The sequence below is a fragment of the Panthera tigris genome, chromosome C1, assembly GCF_018350195.1.
Source record: "Panthera tigris isolate Pti1 chromosome C1, P.tigris_Pti1_mat1.1, whole genome shotgun sequence".
Lineage (NCBI taxonomy): Eukaryota > Metazoa > Chordata > Mammalia > Carnivora > Felidae > Panthera > Panthera tigris.
In genome coordinates, this window is record NC_056667.1 from 125289994 (window position 1) to 125312582 (window position 22589).

The 22589-nt window shown below is 41.7% G+C and overlaps 1 protein-coding gene and 1 long non-coding RNA gene across 6 annotated transcripts in view; one reads left to right on the forward strand and one right to left on the reverse strand.

The window, feature by feature from the left end:
* Positions 1–22589, reverse strand: part of LOC122240897 — a 63688-nt gene that overhangs the window by 11088 nt on the left and 30011 nt on the right. For 2 of the 4 annotated variants that reach the window (XR_006220668.1, XR_006220666.1), the window contains exons 3-5: positions 19958–20106; positions 18464–18466; positions 14714–14726 (exon numbers count right to left, since the gene is read on the reverse strand). This is a non-coding gene — a long non-coding RNA (uncharacterized LOC122240897). Of the gene's footprint in view, positions 1–14713; positions 14727–15897; positions 17989–18463; positions 18467–19957; positions 20107–22589 lie in introns of those variants that run through there. The other 2 variants (XR_006220669.1, XR_006220667.1) reach the window with 2 other exon arrangements.
* ACMSD (aminocarboxymuconate semialdehyde decarboxylase) overlaps positions 1–22589 on the forward strand; it is a 54168-nt gene that overhangs the window by 10835 nt on the left and 20744 nt on the right. Inside the window, exons 3-8 of one of the 2 annotated variants that reach the window (XM_042994321.1) lie at positions 3980–4076; positions 9299–9348; positions 10777–11013; positions 16041–16134; positions 18739–18834; positions 19860–20032. In XM_042994321.1, coding sequence (XP_042850255.1) covers positions 3980–4076; positions 9299–9348; positions 10777–11013; positions 16041–16134; positions 18739–18834; positions 19860–20032 — 747 coding nt within the window. Of the gene's footprint in view, positions 1–3462; positions 4077–9298; positions 9349–10776; positions 11014–16040; positions 16135–18738; positions 18835–19859; positions 20033–22589 lie in introns of those variants that run through there. The other variant, XM_042994322.1, reaches the window with a different exon arrangement.

The window sequence follows — 22589 nt, forward strand, 5'->3', positions numbered from 1 at the left end:
GCTTTAAAAATATTAGAGGTATATTTGAAATGGTTTTTCTGGGTGGCAATCGTTGGTTGGGAAGCTTTTAAAAAAAGAACTTGGTTTTCTTTAGAGAGTTTAGAAAAATGAAATTTTTTTGTGGGTTGAATAAATTAGAGCAGCTTACTCCAATTATTTGGTTATTAGTTTAGTTTAAGATCTTGGTTGACACTGATGTTAACGTTAAAAACATAACCCAAGAGACTCCTCTGTCCTACCCCCAGCACCAAGTGCTGCCCTCTGAGGCACATTTGCAGCCCTGAAAAGACACTGGGTCCCCAAATGTAAAGTGAGAGGGATCAAGAATTGATTCTTAACAATGGCTGTCAGGTCCCAAAATTCTGGCTGAAGAAACAATGAGAATTGGGAGCCTATTATGGGATACAGCCGCTTCTCTGTGGTACTTGACAGTCAGAAAGACTTCTACTGACAGTTACTGTCATTCATCAGCCTTACCATGGATCCAACAGGAAGGATGTGGAGAGAGAGGTTTAGTGAGTCTGATTTTCCTGCCATGCAATGAGTACAATCCCCTCAAAAGATCAGAACGTTTAGGAAATGATAGTAACTAACCTTTGCCTACTAGATAGCCCCCAATTACCAATATCAGTGTGGTGGTGTGGAAAATGGCTCCATAAACTTGGGTCTTATCCCCGCCCTAAACCAACTTAGTGTATGACTTTGGACAAGTCAATGCATCCATAAGATGCAAGAGTTGAACTAAATGACTCATTTCTGCTTTAATGTGCTCTTCTTTGTCTGAAACCAAAACTTACTCATCTATCTCCCAGAAAAACCCAAACTCCTCCCCTGCCATTGATAATATATGGTAAAATTTGGTCCAAAATGATTGAGCATATTCTCTGAGGTGCTAAATTCTTTACTAACATTCTACTATTGGGACACCTGGGTGGCTCAGTCAATTAAGGCTCAGGTTGTGATCTCACAGTTCATGAGTTTGAGCCCTGCATTGGGTTCTCTGCTGTCAGCACAGAGACTGCTTCAGATCCTCTGTCTTCCTCTGTCTTTGCCCCTCACCCGCACACGCACTCTCTCTCTTTCTCTCAAAACTAAATAAACATTAAAAAAAATTTTTTAAACATTCTATTACTGAATCTCCTGTTTCACTCAGTGTTCTAAGATGCAAACAAAAGAACCCACTCTAGCTTGCTTAAGTGGAAAGGCAGCTCACAGACCTCCTGGGAGGACAAAAGATCAATCCATGAGGCTGTGCTAACATGCATAATGCCCAATCATACCTGGGGGGGGGGGGGGCTGTGTCAGCAAAGATGCAAGTGCTGCCTCTTCTAGCCAGAGACAGGAACCTCACACTCAGGCTGAGACTGGAGACCAAAGTGCTACCATTTCTGCTCTAGCCACGTCTGATACCTCAGACAGCACCCATACCAGAAGGTAGCTTTTACACGCATGTTAGTACCCTCACTACAAGGGAGGCTGGGAAAGTGAAGTCGGGAATCTCCCTCATAAACTTCCCTTACACACAGAAGTGTTCCAAGGATGCTGGGTGGCCACAAGCATGACAAATATAATCATCTACATTTTGCAAATAGAAAAAGTGAGTCTTCAGCCCAGAAATCCCCTAACTTGGCCAATTCTACTGTAGTAAGTATTTTCATGAGATTTAAACCCAGGTTTGTCAGAATACATGCTCTTCAGCACTCTGCTATTCTGATTATTTTATGGTGTTTAAGCTTCCCTATTTAGGAGTAAAAGAAACATAAAGCCTCTAATTTGGCAAATAAAAGTTTATTTCTTGATTTTTTTCTTTTACCGTCATTCCTCTCCCCTCCCTTCTTCACCAAATGGAAAGACATGTGTTCCTATATTCTCTTTGCGCAATCAGTATCATTCAAGATTCTTGGTGGCAAATAACAAAAACCAACAATGGTTAGTTTAAGCAGAAAAGGAATTAGTTGCAAGTATTTTAAGCCCCTCAAGAATTACACATGCCTAGGGAACCACAATCATAAGATGTGCAGGTGATTGAAGCCACAGCCAATGCCACACCACAGGACTAGCCTGGCTAGGGCATTGCTGCCTCCTAGCTGGACACTGGACACTGCCACTGGTACCACTGCCGATGGACACAGCATGTAGCCACTGCTGGCATCGCTGGGAGAATAAATTCACTGATCCTGTCTTTTTGCATCCCTTGATCTTGATTAAAACCCAAGCATTGACTGGTCAAGCTTGGGGCAAGGAGAGCAAGTATTGGAGCTTTGGGGCTTTATCAAAGGGAGTCTGGGACCTGCCTCCACCAAGACTCTCACAGGAGATTCCGCAATCTGGGAAGGTTGTTCAGATGCTGCCAAGGTCAGAAAAGGATGGGAACTGAAATCAATCCTGATGTCCAGAGACTCAAGTCTGCCGAGTTGTAGACATCTCAGTTACACAAGTCACTTGCTTGCTGACCTTTTCCACAGCCATCAGAAATGAAAACATAGGGTCACCTCGGTGCCTCAGTTGGTTAAGTGTCTGTCTTTGGCTCAGATCATGATCTCACGGCTCATGAGTTCAAGCCCTACATCAGGTTCTGTGCTGACAGCTCAGAGCCTGGAACCTATTTCAGATTCTGTGTCTCCCTCTCTCTCTCGGTCCCTCCTCTGTTCACTCTCTGTCTCTCTCTCTGTCTCAAAAACAAATATACATTAAAAAAAATTTTACAAAGAAATGAAACATGAATGTGAGGTCTTACTTATGCATGCCAAATATGAACGGTCTGCCACACGTGAAGGTAAAAAGTAGCTGGCTTCCTCCATGTAGGAGGCAGGGAAGGTCTTATCCATGGAATAGAAGGATGGAGAAGGAAGCTGTGGCAAGGCCTGTGTGCAACTCATGATCAAGCCAAGAGGACGAGCAGAAGGGCAGAGGACTCCACCAAGCAGAGCACAAGGCCTCTGATCACCACATACCCACTAGGCCAAATCATATAGGGCCCAAAGGCAAGTCTGAGCCCCTGAAGCACCACAGAGGTAGTGTGCCCTCAAAGCAGGGGAATATCAGGGGATAGTCTAGTCCCTAATTAGCCATACATCATGAATAGCAAGTACTTACAATAACCAACACTTAACATGTGTCAGATACTTCACTCAGTACCTTATATGGATTACCCATTCCATGCTTACAACATCCCTTTAAGGTAAGTAACATTATTCCTATTTTAGAGATGAGAAAACTGAGTCTCAGAGATGTTTTTTTAACTTGCTCAAGGCTACACAGTAAGTGGTAGAATGGTGATTTGTACCTGATGACTCTGATATCAAAGACCTGGATAAGACTTTTCCCTTTTCTCTAGGGATCACCAAATGGAAGTCCAATTTAGAGGATCCCTGCACTGAGTATTAAACATGGTGTACACAGGCAGACATGGTGCCTGGTGGAAGCCAGCAGCTCAGCACCAAATTTCATACGTGCTACTAAAGTGATTCACTTCATTGCCTGCCTCCTACTGCAGGTGTTGACATCAGTGAGACTTGCTCTGCTAGATAAATCATTTACTGTCACTACCCATCTGTTGCTCCTCTATAAAACAAAAAGGTTGGACTAGATGTCTATCTTAGAGGCCCTTTCCAAATCTAAAATGTTATGGATCTGGATTTTTCCAGACACTGGGCCATCCTCTCAGGTCTTGCAGCCAGCAGTTCAGATCAGCAAGGTGACCAGCCATCCTCAGTATGCAGCCCCAAAGGGCTATGGCCATGACCTTTTTCTCTCTATGTCCAGCCACAGACTCTCACAGAGCACACCCCTTTGATTCAAAGTCAACATTAAGGCATGAGGATAAAAAGCTGAGGCCTGTTAAATGAACAGACTTCTACTTCTTTGAGGACTAAGTAAAAACCCCTAAAAACATTAGGGGAGAACCATGTTCCAAAGCATACAATGAAGAATAAGTAAGCTTAGGCCACCTTTTGCTGATGTGAGTTTTGTCTCCTAGGGGGAAGCAAAGATGCTGAAAGATGGGAGGGTCTTCAGAGTGGTCCAAGAGAACTGCTGGGATCCAGAAGTTCGTATTAGAGAAATGGACCAAGCAGGTACTTACGACAAGAAATGCTACCAATGTTTGCATCTAATGTAAAAGGAATGTCTGTGTCTAAAATGTGTTGACCACCACTTGATGTGATTTGTGTGATAAACAGCTTCTGATTGCCTTTTTACCATGGGCCAGCCTATTACAGCTTTGCTGGGGGAGGGATGGGACCTTCCACTTACAATGTTTTTAGAGTGTGGATTTAAATTTTTTTTTTTATTAGGTATAACCTATTTTAAAGTAGAATGCTATGTCATCAAAAAAGATAAAAGTGGTATTTTATTACTTTAAACTTTTTAACTTCAAATGTCTTTACTTACTATAAAGTCAAGTAAAACAGTAAAAATTAGAATTCACAGATTAAGGATGCCAAGTGCTTGTTTAGTCAGATTTGGGAATCCATTTTCTTTCTATGGTTTGTCTCAGTGCACAGTACACAGAACATCCCCATTGACATATAAGGGGTGGGAAGGGTAATAGTTAAAAAGAAAGTTAATCATATAATCTCAGAATACTCTACAATGAAACTAATCCAGAACTCTGAAAGAGGAGAATTAGGAAATTCTTGTTTCAAAGCTGAATCACTAACAATTTCTAAGAACTGCTTGGTTTTCCTTATCTTATATTTAAGATATAAAGGATTTATAATTTAAAATTAGAATTAGAATTTAAAAGAATTTCAGGGCCACCTGGGTGGCTCAGTCAGTTAAGTGTCCAACTCTTGATTTTGGATCAGCTCATGGTCTCACAGTTAGTGAGATCAGGCTGCATGTCAGGCTCTATGCTGACAGTGTGGAGCCTGCTTAGGACTCTCTGTCTCTCCCTCTGTCTCTGCCCCTCCCCCACTCTCTCTCTGTCTCTCTCTCTCTCTCAAAATAAATAAACTTTAAAGAAAAAATAATTTCAAAGACTATCTAAAATAAGGTATGATGGCCATGTTGTGCTTTCACTTATTACTACCTGGTTGACTGTGCCACCTGAGGAACATATGCTCCAAGAAGCTACACTGAGCCTTCTGGACATGCAAGAGCTGTGCCCATGTGCTATGACGGGGAACTCACCACTGCAACACCATCAGGCCTAAAATTTGACATTAGTGGTCTAGATTTAAAATGGAAAACAAAGAATGCATATACATAAATGAAAGAGCAGTTTAGAATTAGCAGCTTCTTTATCAAAGACCAATTTATAAGATCTTCAAATATATACAGAGACAGCAGAAGATGTTTTATTCCAAAGTCTGCACAAAATGAGTAACCTGCCAGCCCCAAATGAGGAGGTAGTCTCTAGCATGTTAGAATTTGTTCTAGGATTGGGGCACCTGGATGGGGTACCTGGATGGAAGTTAAGCATCCAACTTCAGCTCAGGTCATGATCTCATGGCTTTTGAGTTCGAGCCCTGCACTGGGCTCTGTGCTGACAGCTCAGAGCTCAGAGCCTAGAGCCTGCCTCCAATTCTGTGTCCCTCTTTCATTCTGCCCCTCCCCTGCTCATGCGTTCAGGCACTCTCTCTCTCTTTCTCTCTCAGGAATAGATAAACATTAAAAAAAATTTTTTTTTTTTAAGAATTTGGTCTAGGGGCACCTGGGTGGCTCAGTCAGTTGGGCGTCTGACTTCGGCTCAGGTCATGATCTCACGGTCCGTGTGTTCAAGCCCCGCGTCAGGCTCTGTGCTATCAGTTCGGAGCCTGGAGCCTGCTTCGGATTGTGTCTCCCTCTCTCTCTGCCCCACCCCCACTCACGCTCTGTCTCTCTTTTTCAAAAAATGAATAAAAATTAAAAAAATTTAAAAAAAAAGAATTTGGTCTAGGATACTTTTGGTCAGGTACTGCTTTACATATATTTTTTAAAAAATTAAAAATATATTTAAATGGCATTCAGGGGCACTTGGGTGACTCAGTTGGGTAAGCATCCAACTGTTGGTTTTGGCTCAGGTCATGATCTCACAGGTTCGTGAGTTAGAGCCCCATACTGGGCTCCAAGCTGACAGTGCAGAGCCTGCTTGGAATTCCTTCTCTCTCTCTCTCTCTCTCTGCCCCACCCCACACACATATGCGCTCGCTCTCTCTCTCTCAAAATAAATAAATAAAGTTTAAAAAATAAAAAAAAAACTGGCATTCAAATTGAACATTGCAGAAAGTCTGAAGCATTTCTGTAGACTATTCCACAGAACACAAGAGTATATGCCCCAGTTCTAGAAGTATATGGGGTGGGAGGGGAGCAAGACAGAACAAGCTTCCCAGACCTAGAGCAAAGAGCAAGGTTTTGCTCTAAATGTGAAGCTTGAGGGGCCCCTGTGTGGATTGGTTGGTTAAGTGTCTGACTTGGGCTCAGGTCATGATCTCGCGGTCCGTGGGTTCGAGCCCCGCATTGGGCTCTGTGCTGACAGCTCAGAACCTGGAGCCTGCTTCAGATTCTGTGTCTTCCTCTCTCTCTCTCTGCCCCTCCTGGCGTGTGCTCTACCTCCAAAAATAAATTTAAAATGTTAAAAAATAATTTAAATGTGAAGCTTGAGCAAGGACCCACCCTTTCAAAGAAAACTTAGTGGAAATGACACTCAGATAACTGGTGTCAGAACCACTGCCTATGACTGCAGTTTAGATGAAGTGTGCTTCCTTCAGTTTTTGTTTTGTGTTTAATTCCATGGCTATCCTTGAGAGAACCATTGTGACTAACCTTTGCTGAGCATTTACTTTGTGCTAGGCACAGCTCTCAGCACCTACCATGTATTAACTCAATTAACTCACTATAAATTAACTCACTATAACAACACTAGGAGATAGTATCTATTATTATGCCAATTTTATAGATGAAGAAACTGAGGGACGGAGGTTAAGCAATTTGTCCAATATCACACAGCTTGTAGGGAGCAGAAACAGGATTTGAACCCAGGCAGTCTGACCCAAAGGCTTAACAACTATATCCTACCACCTCCATGGAGGTAAGAAAATAAAATGATGAAGGCCCAGCATAGAAGATTCCAGAAATCCATGCCATCTTCACCGGGAGGGAAATGTAACTGGCAGCCACTGGGTCTCTTCACTACAAGATCCAACACAGAGCTGAGAAAGACCAAAATAAGATATCAATGAGATGACATTTTTGTGTCTCCAAAGCCCTCAACTAGGTTGAATTCTTCTTGAAGCTGGTTCTGGAACCAACCCAGGAAGTTTAGAATTGGTGAGGGATGGAGTGGGAGCTCAGTCCTCTCTACATGAAGGAAGCTAAAAGTCCCAGAGAAGTCAGAGGGATGTGAGCACATACCTGCTCACATTTAATCCTCCCTCAACAGTACCAATTATTACCTAAGGAATGCAAGGAGGTTAAGTAATTTGCTCAGGATCACACAGCTAGTAAATGGCAGAGCTAGGATTGTACATACGGCCGCTTCTCTCATTCCACCATAAAAGCTTTCCCCAAACCTCTCTCAGGATAAGGATCACCTGTGGTGCTTGCTAAAATTCTTTTTTGGGCCCCATCCACTGAATCAGAATGTCCAAAGGAGGGCCTAGGCACTTTTTTTTATAACAACATCCCTTACCATTTTAATCAACAGGTAAATTTGGGGAATATCGTGCTATGTCATAGGGTCCAAGACCCCTGTTTTAAAACATATAAGCTCCAATTAGATTAGATTTGGTTTTTTTTCCCTTTCAGCTCCCAGAGACCAAAGAATATGTATCCAAACCAACCAACTCACAAATTGTGCAATTTACCATGCTAACATGAGATCTATGACATGCAATGGCCACTGGGGTGTAGGGAAAGAGCAATGCTGGACAGGAGCCTCATTCCACCACTTTTAAGCCATGTGACTTCACACCTAATCTACAAACTGTAGAAATGAAATAGAGCAATGTAAGCAAAAATATTCAGGTAAAACGTAAAGATTTTACAATTGAAAGGAGCTTATCTCTTTTCTACTAATCAATGAACGTAAATATTATCTTGTAACAATGTTTTGACAGTGCTCTCTAATCAAACACTGTCATCTCTAGTCCTCACTAAATAATAGTTTATTCTTTCATTCATTGGGTCTGGTCTACATGCCAGATACCTCTCTGGACACTAGAGATATAGACAGGCTTACGTGGTTTTTACCTTGAAGGAGGGGAAACCACAGAGTGAGCCACTAAACACAGTAGTGACAGACTGCATAGAAAAGGAAAGGAATGGAACAATGGGTGAGAGAGTGGCTGGAGTTGGGGAAGACCTCTCTGAGGAGCTGACATTTCAACCAAGAACTAAAGGTGAAAAGGAGCCTATCCTATGATGAGCCAAAACAAGAGCATTCCAGGCAGGTGGAACAGCAGGACAGTAAAGTGTTCCAAAGAACAGGCAGGAGACCAACAAAGAGCAATGGGAGCCCTGGGAGAGACTGTGTGGGGCCTCCTACACCATGTTCAAGTCTAGATTTTACTCTAAGTGTGATGAAAAGTCCTTGGAAGCTTTAAGCAAGGAAGTGACTTGATCTGAGTTTTACCTCTTACTCTGATTTCCGAATAGAGAACAAACTGTACGAGAACAAGAATGAGGGTAGGAGACCAGTTTGGAGCTTCTGCAGTGGTCCACATACGCCTGTGGCTTGGACCAGGTAGTAGCAGGAAATGGGAAAGATGGGCAATGAAAGGAACTGGAGTAGAGCTAACAGGACTTGCTAGTGGGTTGGATGTGGGTAAGGCAGAAGGAGGAACCAGCTCGGTTGGGCAGCATCTCTCCTAATACCCCAGCTCCAGGAGCTTGAAGACAAGAGATTTTAGGCATCCTGGTTGCTGGATTCTGGGACCAAACCCAGAGACCCATTCTGGGCATTCCATTCCAGACAGTGGGACTCCACCCAGAGTCCCTTAGGAGATGAATTAAAAGGGAAGGTGGCTAAGAAACTGTCACCCATGAACTAAAATGAAAAGCTCTGAAAGAATTAATGGAAAAATGACTTGCTTAAATAAAACTTCACAGGAAGGAGGGTAGAAATAGCTCTTGACAAATGGGGCAAATTAATTTTTTCTTGAATGATGTCATTTTTGTCCAGTCTTCATCCCTCCCCCTAGACTTGGGGCTGAGGGATAAGGGAGGCCTGCGGCAGAGAGCCTGAAAGAAGGGAGACAGGGAGGAACAGCAGGGAAGGGGAGATTGAGATGGAGACTTCCTGGGCCTGGGGAAATGCCAGAAGAGTGACTGGACTATTCATGTCATTGTCTTTGTCTTTCTTTGTGTCTGTGTCTAGGGGTGACCGTGCAAGCTCTTTCCACAGTTCCTGTCATGTTTAGTTACTGGGTAAGTGTGAACCTGAAATCATCTCCTTGGTGGATGGAGGCCCATGTCAGGCTCACAAGAGAGTAGACAGATACCTCAAGTCTTGACATCACCCCCCCACACACACCAATTCTCCTTCTCTTTAGAGACCAGCAGTCACCCCCAGCTTCTCACACTGCAGTGTCGCTTCCCCAGCCTTTTTCCTAGTCATGTTCTTGCTCTAGACCCGCACGGTCCAGAATGGTAGCCAGGAGCCACGTGTCAGTAAGTGACTTATATTACATTTCCACTGAATGGGTCAGTTCTAGACTCAACCTTAATCCCATCAGAACTTGCCTGTCTCATGATTCATTCCTGCACTGCCTTGCTGAGTAAATGACAAGCAAGTTTATTCTGAGACGACAATGATTACAGAGTGAGAGCGATAATAATGGCCTCATATGTTGCCTCTCCCAGGGAAACACACAGTTCAAAATGGGATTCCTGCAGTTGGATGCCTTTCCCCAAGTGATCAAGTCTCACATGCTGAGTTTCAGGCATGATCGCAAGCTTGTGGAAGGTCATTTTTGTACATAGCTGGGGGTGCACTAAGTATCCATTCAACCAAGTAAATATTCATTTGTGTTGTGATTTAAGGAGCAATGGAAATAGCACCTGCTCCCACATAGTTCCCCCCACCTGTGCTCATAGTCCAGCATTAGTATTTTAGTCTTTATCCGTTCCTGTGATTAGACTCATTCTTTAAAATAAAAATGCCCTAAGATTTCAATATGGTCAAACTTATAAGATTGCATAACATTTTGACTGGACCACTGGAATTTCAAGAGAGTACCAAATTCCTGGCAGTGGGGTGGGATGAAGTTAAAAGGAAAGAGAACAACAAAGAAGGGAAAGTTAGGGGAACAGAGAGCCAACCATCTACATTCAACATTTTGCTAAGGTAACTCTTGAGTGTCACCGCCAATGGGAAGGATGCAGAGGAACACAGACAGGGACAGGAGGGGGTCCCATGATGAGGTATACAAGGAGGTGTGCTGCTGGTGGTGTGGGGCACTCACCAGGCCTTGCCTCCTGCCTGGAGGAGCTGTGGTGCTCTGTGTTCAGCCTTTCAGGCCCTTGTCTGAGCTGGGATGGGCGGGGGAGTGTGGCCCATCCTCATTCCATCTCTTCTACAGAATGACAGCAGGTCCAGTAACTGTGTCTATCCCTTCCAATGATAGCTTCAATTTTCTAATCAATCAGCAATATACTAGCAGTTTTCTTTGCATTTAGTGATCTGCTTCAGGGTCCCCTGCAGCCAGTGCCTATTTGAATGTACCCCAGCTTGTTGAGGGGTAAAGCCATAGAGAATGACAAATGGTTCAGCCCAAGGGAGGTGTTGTTCAGAGCAAATATCTAAAGAAGTATAGGTTTTGAACATTATGGTTCTCCCTTACCTGTTTCTATCAGGCCAAACCTCAGGACACTTTAGACCTGTGCCAGCTTTTAAACAACGACCTAGCTGCCACCGTTGCAAAGCACCCCAGGAGGTTTGTGGGTCTGGGGACATTGCCCATGCAGGCCCCTGAGCTGGCCGTCAAGGAAATGGAGCGCTGTGTGAAGGAGCTGGGTTTTCCAGGGGTCCAGATTGGCTCCCACATCAATGAATGGGACCTGAACGCGCAGGAACTCTTCCCCATCTATGCAGTGAGTATGCAGCGCTCGCTCAGCCAACGTGCAACTGGGCCAGGCACTGTGCTCGGTGCTGGAGGACAGAATATCAGTGTGCCACTCCCCTGGCAGGGGGAGAGAAAGATGCCTGATGACATGCTACACACAGCAGGAAACGTGGACAGAGTCCCCCAAAAGGAATGGGCCATTCCACTAGAAGAGGGACAGGCAGAAATGCTTCCCTGATCAGCCCAGAGTTGGCTCAGGAAAATCTCTTACTTTCCATCCCTCATTCTATCTTCCTACTCTTTCATTTGGAAGCTGAAATATTACCCTCATCGCAGCCATGGTGTAAAAGACCATGCTAGTGACATGCAAAAAAAAAAAAAAAATTATTTTGCTTTAGAAAAAAAATACTTTTTCAAATTATGAAGTGATTTTGAAGAAATTGTGGAAAATACAGAAAATCCCAAAGAGAAAAACAAAAATAAACCATAATCCCACTACCCAAAGGTAAATAACCACTGTTATTATATATTTCATTTGACTTTTTGCTTGTGTGTTTCTGCATATATCTATATTTTAAATCTGAATTCTACTACATATGTGATTTCATATCATAATCAAGAATTTCCAATATATATCAAAATTCTTTTAATGTGTGATTTTTAAATAACTGCATAATATTCCAACATATGGATATATTTTCATTCATTTAACCAGTCCTCAATTAAGATACTTTCTAAGCCATATATCTTGAAAATGTATAATTAAAATATGTAACACAAAACAAAGCCACAAAATGCTAACATTTGAAACTAAACTGGTGAGTATATATGGAAGTTCATGGTACTATTGTTTACAACTTTCTATATTTGAAATATTGCATTACAAAGTATATTTTTAGGAACTCAGTGCCATTTTCATCTCTTAAGTATCCCCCTAAAGTGTCCACAGTCCCATGATCCTCTCTACCAGTCTTCCTCCACCCTGCTGTTCTTTCTGCAACTAAATCTGCTTTTCTTAGTATCAGGAATCAAGATGCATAATTCTACTTTCATTTGCACTTTTTTATTTCTTCCCTCCTAGAATTATAACAGTATTGTTTCCTATTCTTTCATTGCAAATGGAAAATTTTCAATAATTCATTAAATAGATGTAGGTGGACTCATTAGGCACTGTAATCACTGATCATTTATGTATTCCTTTAATATTTATTGAGCTCTGACTACATGCAAAAATTTTTCCATGTCTGTTATCTGTGGACGCTGCCCACCAGTTGAGGGTGGGGGTTACCTATTAAATTGCCTCCTAAATAACCTGAAAAATTTAATGTTCCTCTAAATATTGAACTCCCTGGAGATTACTGGCTGCAGTGGCTGACTGATGCAATGAATGTTTTCTAGAAACTTTAATGGGCTCTGAAAGAGGATTTATTTACTTGTGCATCCAAGTTGTTTTCAACACAATGTAAGAAGCCTTCGACTGCAAGTCATTTTATTATTCACTGGGATTGGGTTTATGAATTACTAAGGAGCTCAAAAAGCAAGAGCTACCAGTTGCCATCCCAAATGGATATTTTCCATATAACTAGCTCAACCCATCACTCATTCTAAATAAGCTGTTTTGGGGGCTGGTCTCTTGGGGGATTCAGGAGAGCATCCAGGCCCTGGCTGACTTGTGGTATCTTGGGGATGGCAGCACAATTGTTTGGTTAGCAAGACTTGGCAGCTTCACTAGTCTCTAACTTGTGTCAATAACATGGCTGAAGCAAATGAGAGGAGTTACCATGAGCCAAGCTGACTTTGTCATTTCAAGGGGATCCTGGAGTTCCAAAGTGTCTAACCATCCCCTTTATCTCCGAGACTACCATTCTTAGTGGGTGAACCCAACCATACATGCTCAGGTCAGTTTTCAGGCACAAAAATGATCTTGTTACAAGTATGAGGCAGACAGACTGATAGTGGCAGATTGCCTGCCTCTCCCATTTACCAGCCGTAAGACCTGAGTGAGTTACCTAGCCTCTATTTGCCTTAGTTTCTTTCTCTGTAAAATGAGAGTAATAACAGTGCTCATCCCAGAAGGTGTTATGCTAAGTGAAATAAGTCAGAGGAAGACAAATACCATATAATTTCACTTTTATGTGGAATCTAAAAGACAAACGAACAAATAAGAACAGTAACAGAGGGGAAGAAGCTGTGGGATGGGCAAACTGGGTGAAGGGGGACGGGGGGTACAGGTTTCCAGTTATGGAATGAATAAGTCACGAGGATGAAAGGTACAGCACAGGGAATATTGTCAACGATATTATAATAGAGTTGTATGGTGACAGAAGGTAGCTAAGTTGTGTGAGCACAGCATAACATACAGAGTTGTCACACTGCCATATTGTACACCTGAAAATAATGTAACATGTGTGTCAACTGTATTTCAATTTTTAAAAGTACTCATCTTATAAAGGATTAAACTAGTTAACAACTGTAAAATTCTTATAACAGCTTTGGCACATGGCAAGTTCTCAATTAATATGAGATATGATTTTGAGAGTTTAAGTGCTTTTTTGTGTTCTCTACAATGCCTCACATACAGAAGGGATCAAAAGTATTTACTAATTTGAATTGAATAGAAATGTACTGTAACAGTCACATAGAATAAAGTTACATCCTAATGAGGAGTCAAATCTCACTGAGATACCATGATTTTGTAACTTTGTCAAGTCAATCCATCCGAAAAAGATGACCCAGACTAATTATCAGAAACTAATTAGCTTCTCTTCCTTCTGCCCCCAGAACCTGATGAATTAGAAGCCCTTTCTCTCCAACCTACTCTTTACCTACCACTTCCAGAATCCCTTACTGTCCAAGAATTGCTTTTCCATTTTATTTTTTTTTTATTTGTTTCATGTTTATTTATTTATTGTGAAGGAGAGAAAACACATGCATGAGCAGAGGAGGGACAGAGAGAGAGAGAGAGAAAAGAGAGAGAATCCCAAGCAGGCTCTGCATTCTCAGCACAGAACCCAACACAGGGCTCGATCTCATGACTGTGAGATCATGACCTGAGCGGAAATCAAGAGTCAGACACTTAACAACCGAGCCATCCAGGCACCCTGCTTCTTCATTTTAAAAATGCTTAAGCCCTGAGGCATTCAACTTTGCAAAACATTGGGGATTCTCTTTGCTCTTTTTATATGCTGCCTTTCTCTAAAGAGAATACATGATGCGTATACTTGGGGGTTGAAATTTCAGTTCATGAAAGGACTGAGCAAGTTTGAGAGCAGAATCTGACAAAATTATATATATGTCTTCACTTACTAATTTTCTTAGCATTAAAAAAAATCACCTTTTTGGTATTTCTCTCTCACTCAAAGTTTACATAAATTGAAATCCAATAGATTTCTTCAATTGAGTCATTCAGGTTTGTTCATTTTATTATCATATGCTGAAACCAATCTGTCATTTAATTATGACCAATGTTGTAGGTCATTTTTCCCACACTCAGCCCAGCTTGTCTTTTCCCTTTGTGTCCCTTGTTTGTGAAAGAGGTATCACTTGACATTTTTGTATCATTAAAAGCAATCTATGGCTTGGGGTTCCTGGGTGGCTCAGTCAGTTAAGCGTCTGACTTCTGCTCAGGTCATGATCTCGCGGTCCATGAGTTCGAGCCCCATGTCAGGCTCTGTGGTGACAGCTCAGAGCCTGGAGCCTGCTTTGGATTCTGTGTTTCCCTCTCTCTCTGCCTCTCCTCTGCTCATGTTCTCTCTCTCTCTCTCTCTCTCAAAAATAAATAAACATTAAAAAAGCAAAAAAAAAATAAAATAAAATAAAAAAATAAAAAAATAAAAAAATAAAAATGCTTAAGCCCAGAACTTGCATTGCATCAGCCCGTTTAGCCCACATATTTATATGTAAAGGTAGGATGAATCACTCCAGCACCTCAGTATTATTTGGGAAAGATACGCTAAGGAAAATCTGTTTTGAACCTTGTTAAGCACTCATACTCAATGCCTATTGAGGGAACTTTTTTAAACTAAACATTTTGTTGCACAAAAGTCATTCCATCCAGATAGGATTTCCATTTCCCAGAAGGCCCTGAAAGGTTTGCCCATGACATTCATCTCAGTACCTGCCCAGCTGAGGCACTGATGGCTCTTGATGTTCTAAAGTCATCTCATTCTCAACAGACTGTTCAGGGACTCAGCTAGGCTCCTAAGACTTCATGAGTACCCAGAGATCCCCGGAAATTTCCATCTGGTGTCACACTCTGAATGGCTGACGGCTTGGGTCAGGCCAGCCTGCTCCAGGCCAGTCATGAGCCCCTGGCCACCAATGCATCACTTCTTCACTTTCTACATCCTCAGGTTTCTAAGTGGGGGGAAATATGGGAACACGCTAGCCCTGACTGTATGGATACAATCTGAACAATCCTTTTCAAAGAATGGATCAAGTCAGAACCAGCAGGGAGAATTTCACCTGCATCTGATGTGTGGGATCAGTCCTTAAGCATTTTGCTCTCAGCCAAAACAGTTGAATGATGGATACTTCCTGTGACTTTTTTTGCCAAACAACATATTAAATTAATCAACCTCAATGATAAATCCACCAACCCCCTTATTAATTCTAAGTAACATTTTTATTTTCTAAGCAGGAGCAGAATTTCTCAATGACTCTTTTACATAGATCAAGAAACAACTTCAAAAATATTTTAACTTATTGGGGCACCTGGGTGGCTCCATCAGTTGAGCTTCTGACTTCAGCTCAGGTCCTGATCTCACAATTCGTGGTTTTGAGCACTGTGTTGGGCTCTGTGCTGACAGCTCAGAGCCTGGAGCCTGCTTCAGATTCTGTGTCTCCTGTCTCTCTGCCTCTTCCCTGCTCGTGCTCTGTCTCTCTCTTGCTCTCTCAAAACTAAATGAATATTTAAAAATTTTTTTAAGTATTTTAGCCTATTTACTCAGATAAATATAGACCCAGAGAAAAATAGTTTTCCTAAAATAGTCCACTATATTTGCTGGCTCATCCAAATAACTCTCACTTTCTCTCTCTCTCACTGCTTCTTTAAAGGTGGCTGAAAAGTTGAACTGTTCCCTATTTGTCCACCCCTGGGACATGCAGATGGATGGACGAATGGCCAAATACTGGCTCCCTTGGCTTGTAGGTTTGTGTCAGCTCAGAGTCTGGAAAAGAGGATCAAGCCTTTGAGTTTTTTTTCCAATTATCTCTGGAATACTACTATGTCAAAAAGAGAAAGTATGAATAATGAACAGAATTGTGAGTTCCTGAGCTTTTAGATAAGTGCTGTATATATTATTTAATTTTAGTCATATCCACACAAAACTCTTTGAGGTTGACATCATAATAACCATTTTATAGGTAGAGAAACTGAGTCTTGCAGTGGTTAAATAAGTTGTCCAAGTCATGCCGTTAATAAGTGAAAATGGAATTTACACAAATCTGTCTGACTCCAAAGCTACCTCATTAAACAGACTCCCAAAAAGGTCCCCAAAATAACTAACCATGCCTATCTAATAGATTTTTTTTAAGGAGCCAATAATAGCATCAGGTCTTGCAAATGAGAACACTGGAGTTACAAGTAGAATTTCCAACACCGAAGGATCTGAGGCCCTATATTGTAGATAACCCAGGCTTTTAATTTTCCTATTATCTGCTTCTCTCTTCTGCTCTTTGTTCCTGCACTATTCATTCACGGTTCCACATGAGAGTAAGGGAGAGGAAAAAAGGAGAGACCTCTGCTTGGCCTATCCAATTTCTCCTTATTACCCCTGATAACAAGAAATGGAGACAGTAACTGTGGCCACAAGTAAAAAGTGCAGCTCATCTATAAACCCAATGAATAGTGGGGTTCCCAGATGAACAGCCCAGGATTTTCTTTAGGGAAGCCATTATCCATTCTCTCCCCTCAGCTCAATTAGTACAAGTAATTATAAAGGAACCACAATGAAGAATTAAATGTAGCCATATATTGAAATTAAGAAAACTGAATTTCAGTTCCAGCCAGTCTCTATTTCTATAACATGTGGCAAATCACTTTACCTTCTTAGGCTCATTTCTCATGTTAAAATGGGAGAGCTGGTTTGGATTATCTTTCTGCTCTGACATTTTATGCCTCTGTGATTTCTTTTTTAGACCAATGTATTTAGTAAGGCAGCTTCCTACCCATCCCCCACCAAATTCTCGAGCAACAATTAGCAAGAAGAGATAACTTAAGGGCGACCAATGCTGTCCAGCTCCAAAGAAAATCTCATCCTAACTCACATAACACTTTGACAAGTCCCACAAACTTATTTACATTACAGCCTCCCACATGAAAAATAGAGGAGAACATATGCATAAAGAGTCATTTCATCATTCATTTATGCAACAAATATATGTTGATCCTCTCCAGCATGCTGGGCCCTGTACCTAGCACTTTGGATATTGACACGGACAAAAACCTCTGCCTTTCTGAAGCCTATGTTCTGGTTAGAAGAAACAGGTGACAAGCAAATATACAGACCATAAACAAACAAACAGGCTAATTTCAGAATTCTATTGTGAATGGAAAAGTGGTCATTAGCAGATTAGAGAATTCCCAGCAGGGGAGGGCCATGATGCAACAGACACTGAAAATATTCCACTTTGGCTCCTGTTTGGAGAATGGATTATGCAATCATGGTCCAGGTAATTGATGGAGAGCAGAATCACAGGACCAAAAAGAAGTGATGCTGTCCATCTCCATCTCTCTGCCTTCAGGAAGTTCTGCCCACAAACTTCTCCCAGGTGGATATGAATCATTGTGCTCCCAGAATTCCCAGAAGGTCAGGGAGCCAGAGGTATCTCTGTCCATAGAGCAATGAGAGATTCGGAGCAGGATGAGCATCTAGTAAATCCCCACTTGGCAGCCAGAGAGTCAGTCTTCCCCAGAAGGTACAGGCTTGCATATGGATTCCCCCAGAGATTTTTTAGTCGTAGTCTGAAAAGCAGTAGCCTGGAAATGTAACCCAGACTAACTCTGTGGAGGTAAAGGGGTCAGCATGGAACAGTTACTTCTAGGAGCACAAAGCACTTGAAATAATTCATTTTAATCCAGTTATTTTCAACCTCATCTCTAAGATGCAGCAAAGATTTGGCAGGAATTATAATTTTAGTTGATATTTATTGAGGACTAGTGGCAAGAACAAACCCATTGTACAGATGAAGAAACTGAAACACAGAAGCAACTAATATTGTTGCTTCTCTAATGAGAAGCATTAGAGGCTCTAATGTAGCCTCTAATGTGAAGCTCTGGCCAGTGGCCAGGAACTTTCTCAACATCATCATTTGCAAGGTTCCATAATAGTCTTGCAAGATGGGCAACAGTGTCCCCATTTTACAGGTGAAGAAGCACAGGCCTGGGGGTGTTAAATAATTTGTCAAAGGCCAGGAAGCAGAAGATTGGAAGAATTAGGGTTCAACCCAGACTCATTGTACTCTGCTTGCCCTACAACATCCTAAAGTGAAGCTGGAGGAATCAGGACAAAAGCTAGGTCCTCTGGCTCCTTGACTATGTTGGCCATTAAATGACTCCACCTGCAAGTGGCACATAGGAAACTTCAGATGGTCTGCTTGCCAAAGTAAAGGTTGTCTACAACCAAGCCATGCTGAGGCAGCAACCTCATGTTTGTCACAATCACAGCAAGCAGACGTTCCCCAACCACTAGCATCACTGAGCTTCTTGCTGGAGATGACCAGCTCTGTGCCCTGTGACTGCTTCCTCTTTCAGGAATGCCAGCAGAGACCACCACAGCCATTTGCTCCATGATCATGGGAGGAGTGTTCGAGAAATTTCCTAAACTGAAAGTGTGTTTTGCACATGGAGGTAAGACCGTATCTGCATTACTCAGCTTGATCTACCATAACAAAATACCACAGACTCGGTGGCTTAAACAACAGAACCTTATTTTCTCATAGTCCTGGAGGACAGAAGTCCAAGATCAAAGTGCCAACGGGGTTGGTTTCTGGTGAGACCTGTCTGCCGGGATTACACGAGGCCACTTACTCACTGTGTCCTCACATGGCCTTTAATCTGTGCATGCACAGAGAGACAAAGATCTCTGGAGTCTCTTCTTATAAGAACACCAATCCTATCAGATTAAAGTCCCACCTTATGACTTCATTTAACCTTAATTACCTCCTTAAAAGCCCTGTGTCCAAACAGAGTTATATTGGGGGTTAGGGCTTCAACATATTAATTTTGGAGGGACATAATTCAGCCCATAACATGCTTGCAGCCATCATTCTAGTCATAAAGTATATGATGGTTTGGGAGCCAAATTCCATTTTTGAAGTCAAGGTTAGTTTGGTTGGCATAGCTTTTGTTTTATTTTGTTTAAATTCCTCTAGTCAGACTACAAGCTCTCCAGTTTGCAAGAGTCCCTACCATTCACCATTATTTACAAATAGGCCTATTTCAGTAATTTACATTTCCTGCTTGATCCTTACGGGAACTGGAGTTTGTGACTCTTGGGCACACACACAAACACCCCCACAACCACCACTTTTGATGGTTGCATGCATGGCAGTACATTTATGGATAGGCCATCATTATTTGGATATTTCCCAGCTGATAGGTTGCCTCTGTATTCTGCTATTTTAAGCATGCTACATTTGAAAACCTTGACCACATAACTTCACACACTTGTCTTCTTTCTTTAGAATAAATTCCTTGAACATGAATTCATAGATGAGTTCATATCATTTGTTTTGGGTCATCTCCCAGCATTTAGGTTCCAGTACATTCTTTGTAAATAATAGACTACAGTAACTCCTCTTTGCATACAATATGAGGATTGAAAAATATCTTTTCCAATGACACTAACCTCTCACTAATGGGTTTACTTGCAGGTGGTGCCTTCCCTTTCACAGTAGGAAGAATTTCCCACGGATTCAACATGCGCCCAGATCTGTGTGCCCAGGACAATCCGACCAACCCAAAGAAATACCTTGGTTCCTTTTACACAGACTCCTTGGTTCATGATCCTCTGGCACTTAAACTGTTAACAGATGTCATAGGAAAGGTAAGTCAGGTCTGCCATGTGGATGGCTTATGGGAGCAGAGTGTAGGATCAGCAACCAGTTACTCGGCCTCTCTCTAAAAAAGGGATGGAAGAAAAGGCATTAGGAGAAAGGGGAGGGACAGTGAGATTTAGAATTAAATTTACTTGCACAGAAGATCTTCTCCAGAGTCTCCTTCAACATAGAGTGTGGATCACCAGGGAACCATTATATATGCCAGAGAAATCCCACATAATCCACACAGCTGAGTAGTTCCCTTAGAACAACTCCTGCGCCTTAGAGACATCTTTGTACCCATCCAAAATGACATGTCACAATATGGTAGGCAGGAAATAGCTACCAGTTTTGAATTCAAATTGACCTGGGTTAAAATCCAGGCTCTGCCTCTTACTGATTTGGTAAATTGTAGTGTCTTCTTCCACTAAATGAAAATTGGAACATTAAAGAAGGAGGAAATGACACTTCACAGGGAGGCAGGGGAAGATGATAAAGGGTCTCTGTACTATCTTAAATTTCTTTCTGGAATAATATGGCCTTCATTTTGAAAACAATTCTCTCATTTGGCCCCAAAGACCAACATGGTATTACTTTAAACTTCACAAGAAAAAGTCTTTCCTTTGTTGTTATCTGCAGATCTCTCTGTTGGTGACATTTCCACTTTTAAGTATTTTTTGAAAATGCTAATTCAGCAAATTACATCATTTTTAAGACAAAGTCCAGTTTGAACTAGTGAAGTCTGAAATATTTACTATTTCAATTCAATATTATTTCTAAATATCTATAGACAGTTTCCAAATTCTCCTAAGGAAAAAATTTTTGAGGATTTCTTTAAAAATATGGACATATTTTGGGGCACCTGGGTGGCTCAGTCGGTTAAGCATCCGACTTCAGCCCAGATCATGATTTCATAGTTCATGGGTTCGAGCTCCACATCAGGCTCAGTGCTGACAGCTTGGAGCCTGGAGCTTGCTTCAGATTCTGTGTCTCCCTCTTTCTCTGCCCTTCCCCTGCTCACGCTCTGTGTCTGTCTCTCTCTCTCAAAATAAACATTAAAAAATTTTTTTAAATATGGGCATATTTAAAGATTTTCAATATAGTACTTGGATTGAAAGTAGACTCTAAGGTTTTTAAAATCTTTCCTAGCAGAAAAAGAGGTCCATCATTTCAAAGTTGCAAGAAGTTCTCTATCTCCAGAATGGGGACTTATCTTACTTCAAAGTTGTTTCTCTGGCTTAAGAAACTCACTAGAATATAAATGTTAAACATTCTGGTTTGGTAATAAATTACATAGTTGAGCTGTGCTTCTGAACCTTCTAGCTTTTATGTTGTTCCTGACAAAATGGGTACTGAATGGGTTGTGAATGCTGATGATTATTGGTTTGGAGAGAGGAAAAACTGAAAGAGACTGTGAGTTCCACAGTACAGCAGTGGAGGAGGGGGTGTAGGGAAGTGTGTGGACTTGGGGAAAGAGTCATTGATGACCTCCCATCAAACCTAGTACCCCTGGCATTCTTGGAAATAGTAACATCAGGAGAAAATGCCCCTGGCAAATATAACATCCATTTTATGAGGGATACTATCAGCACCTTCAAACAATATTCAGGGCAAAACATATTGCCGGGGAGTCACAGCAAAAGAGGAAGAACATGGCAAATGCCTTGTGGTGACCAGCAGATGGACTAGCTAGTGAGCACACATGAGCATAATCCTATTAGGGATCCCCAGAAAAACTCAGCGGGAACTCTGCAGTTAGTGGTGTGCAGATCTTGCATTCAAACTGTGAAGGCTTGAGCCATTATAACTTGGGCATCAAAAGCAAATGTGACCTCATTTTATGTGACCTCACTGGCTGGTGAATCCAGGACATAGAAGCAGTATATATTAATAATCTGAATCCCTCTAAAATATTAATGCTTCCTCATTCTAGTTATATTCACATTAGCAAACTCTCTCAAAAACAAGCCCCAAACTAAAATGCTAAGGAAAGTCCTAGCATGACATTTAGACAAGAGAGCAACCTGTCCACATTAGAGCACAAGGACAGAATCCTGTGAAGGGAGGTCTCCACGACAGAAAAAATGGAACTGATAGATTATTTCATGGGCTTTTGAGTTTGAAACAATGATTACCAGGCATTCAACAGATCTGTAGATGTATTAAGAACAAACAAGCCAGGGGCACCTGGGTGGCTTGGTCGGTTAGTCGTCTGACTTCGGCTCAGGTCATGATCTCAGGGTCTGTGAGTTCGAGCCCCGCGTCGGGCTCTGTGCTGACAGCTCGGAGCCTGGAGCCTGTTTTGGATTCTGTGTCTCCCTCTCTCTCTGCTCCTCCCCTGTTCATGCTCTGTCTCTCTCTGTCTCAAAAATAAATAAACGTTAAAAAAAAAATTAAAAAAAAAAAAAAAGAACAAGCTGTATGTACATAGAAAATTAAGCAAATGAAAGAAAAGGAAATAATTTACTCCAAGAAAACAAACACCTATATGAGGGCAGATAATCATTGTGAGTTACTTGACTCAGCAGTGAACAATATTTATGGTTGTAATAGTATAAATACGAT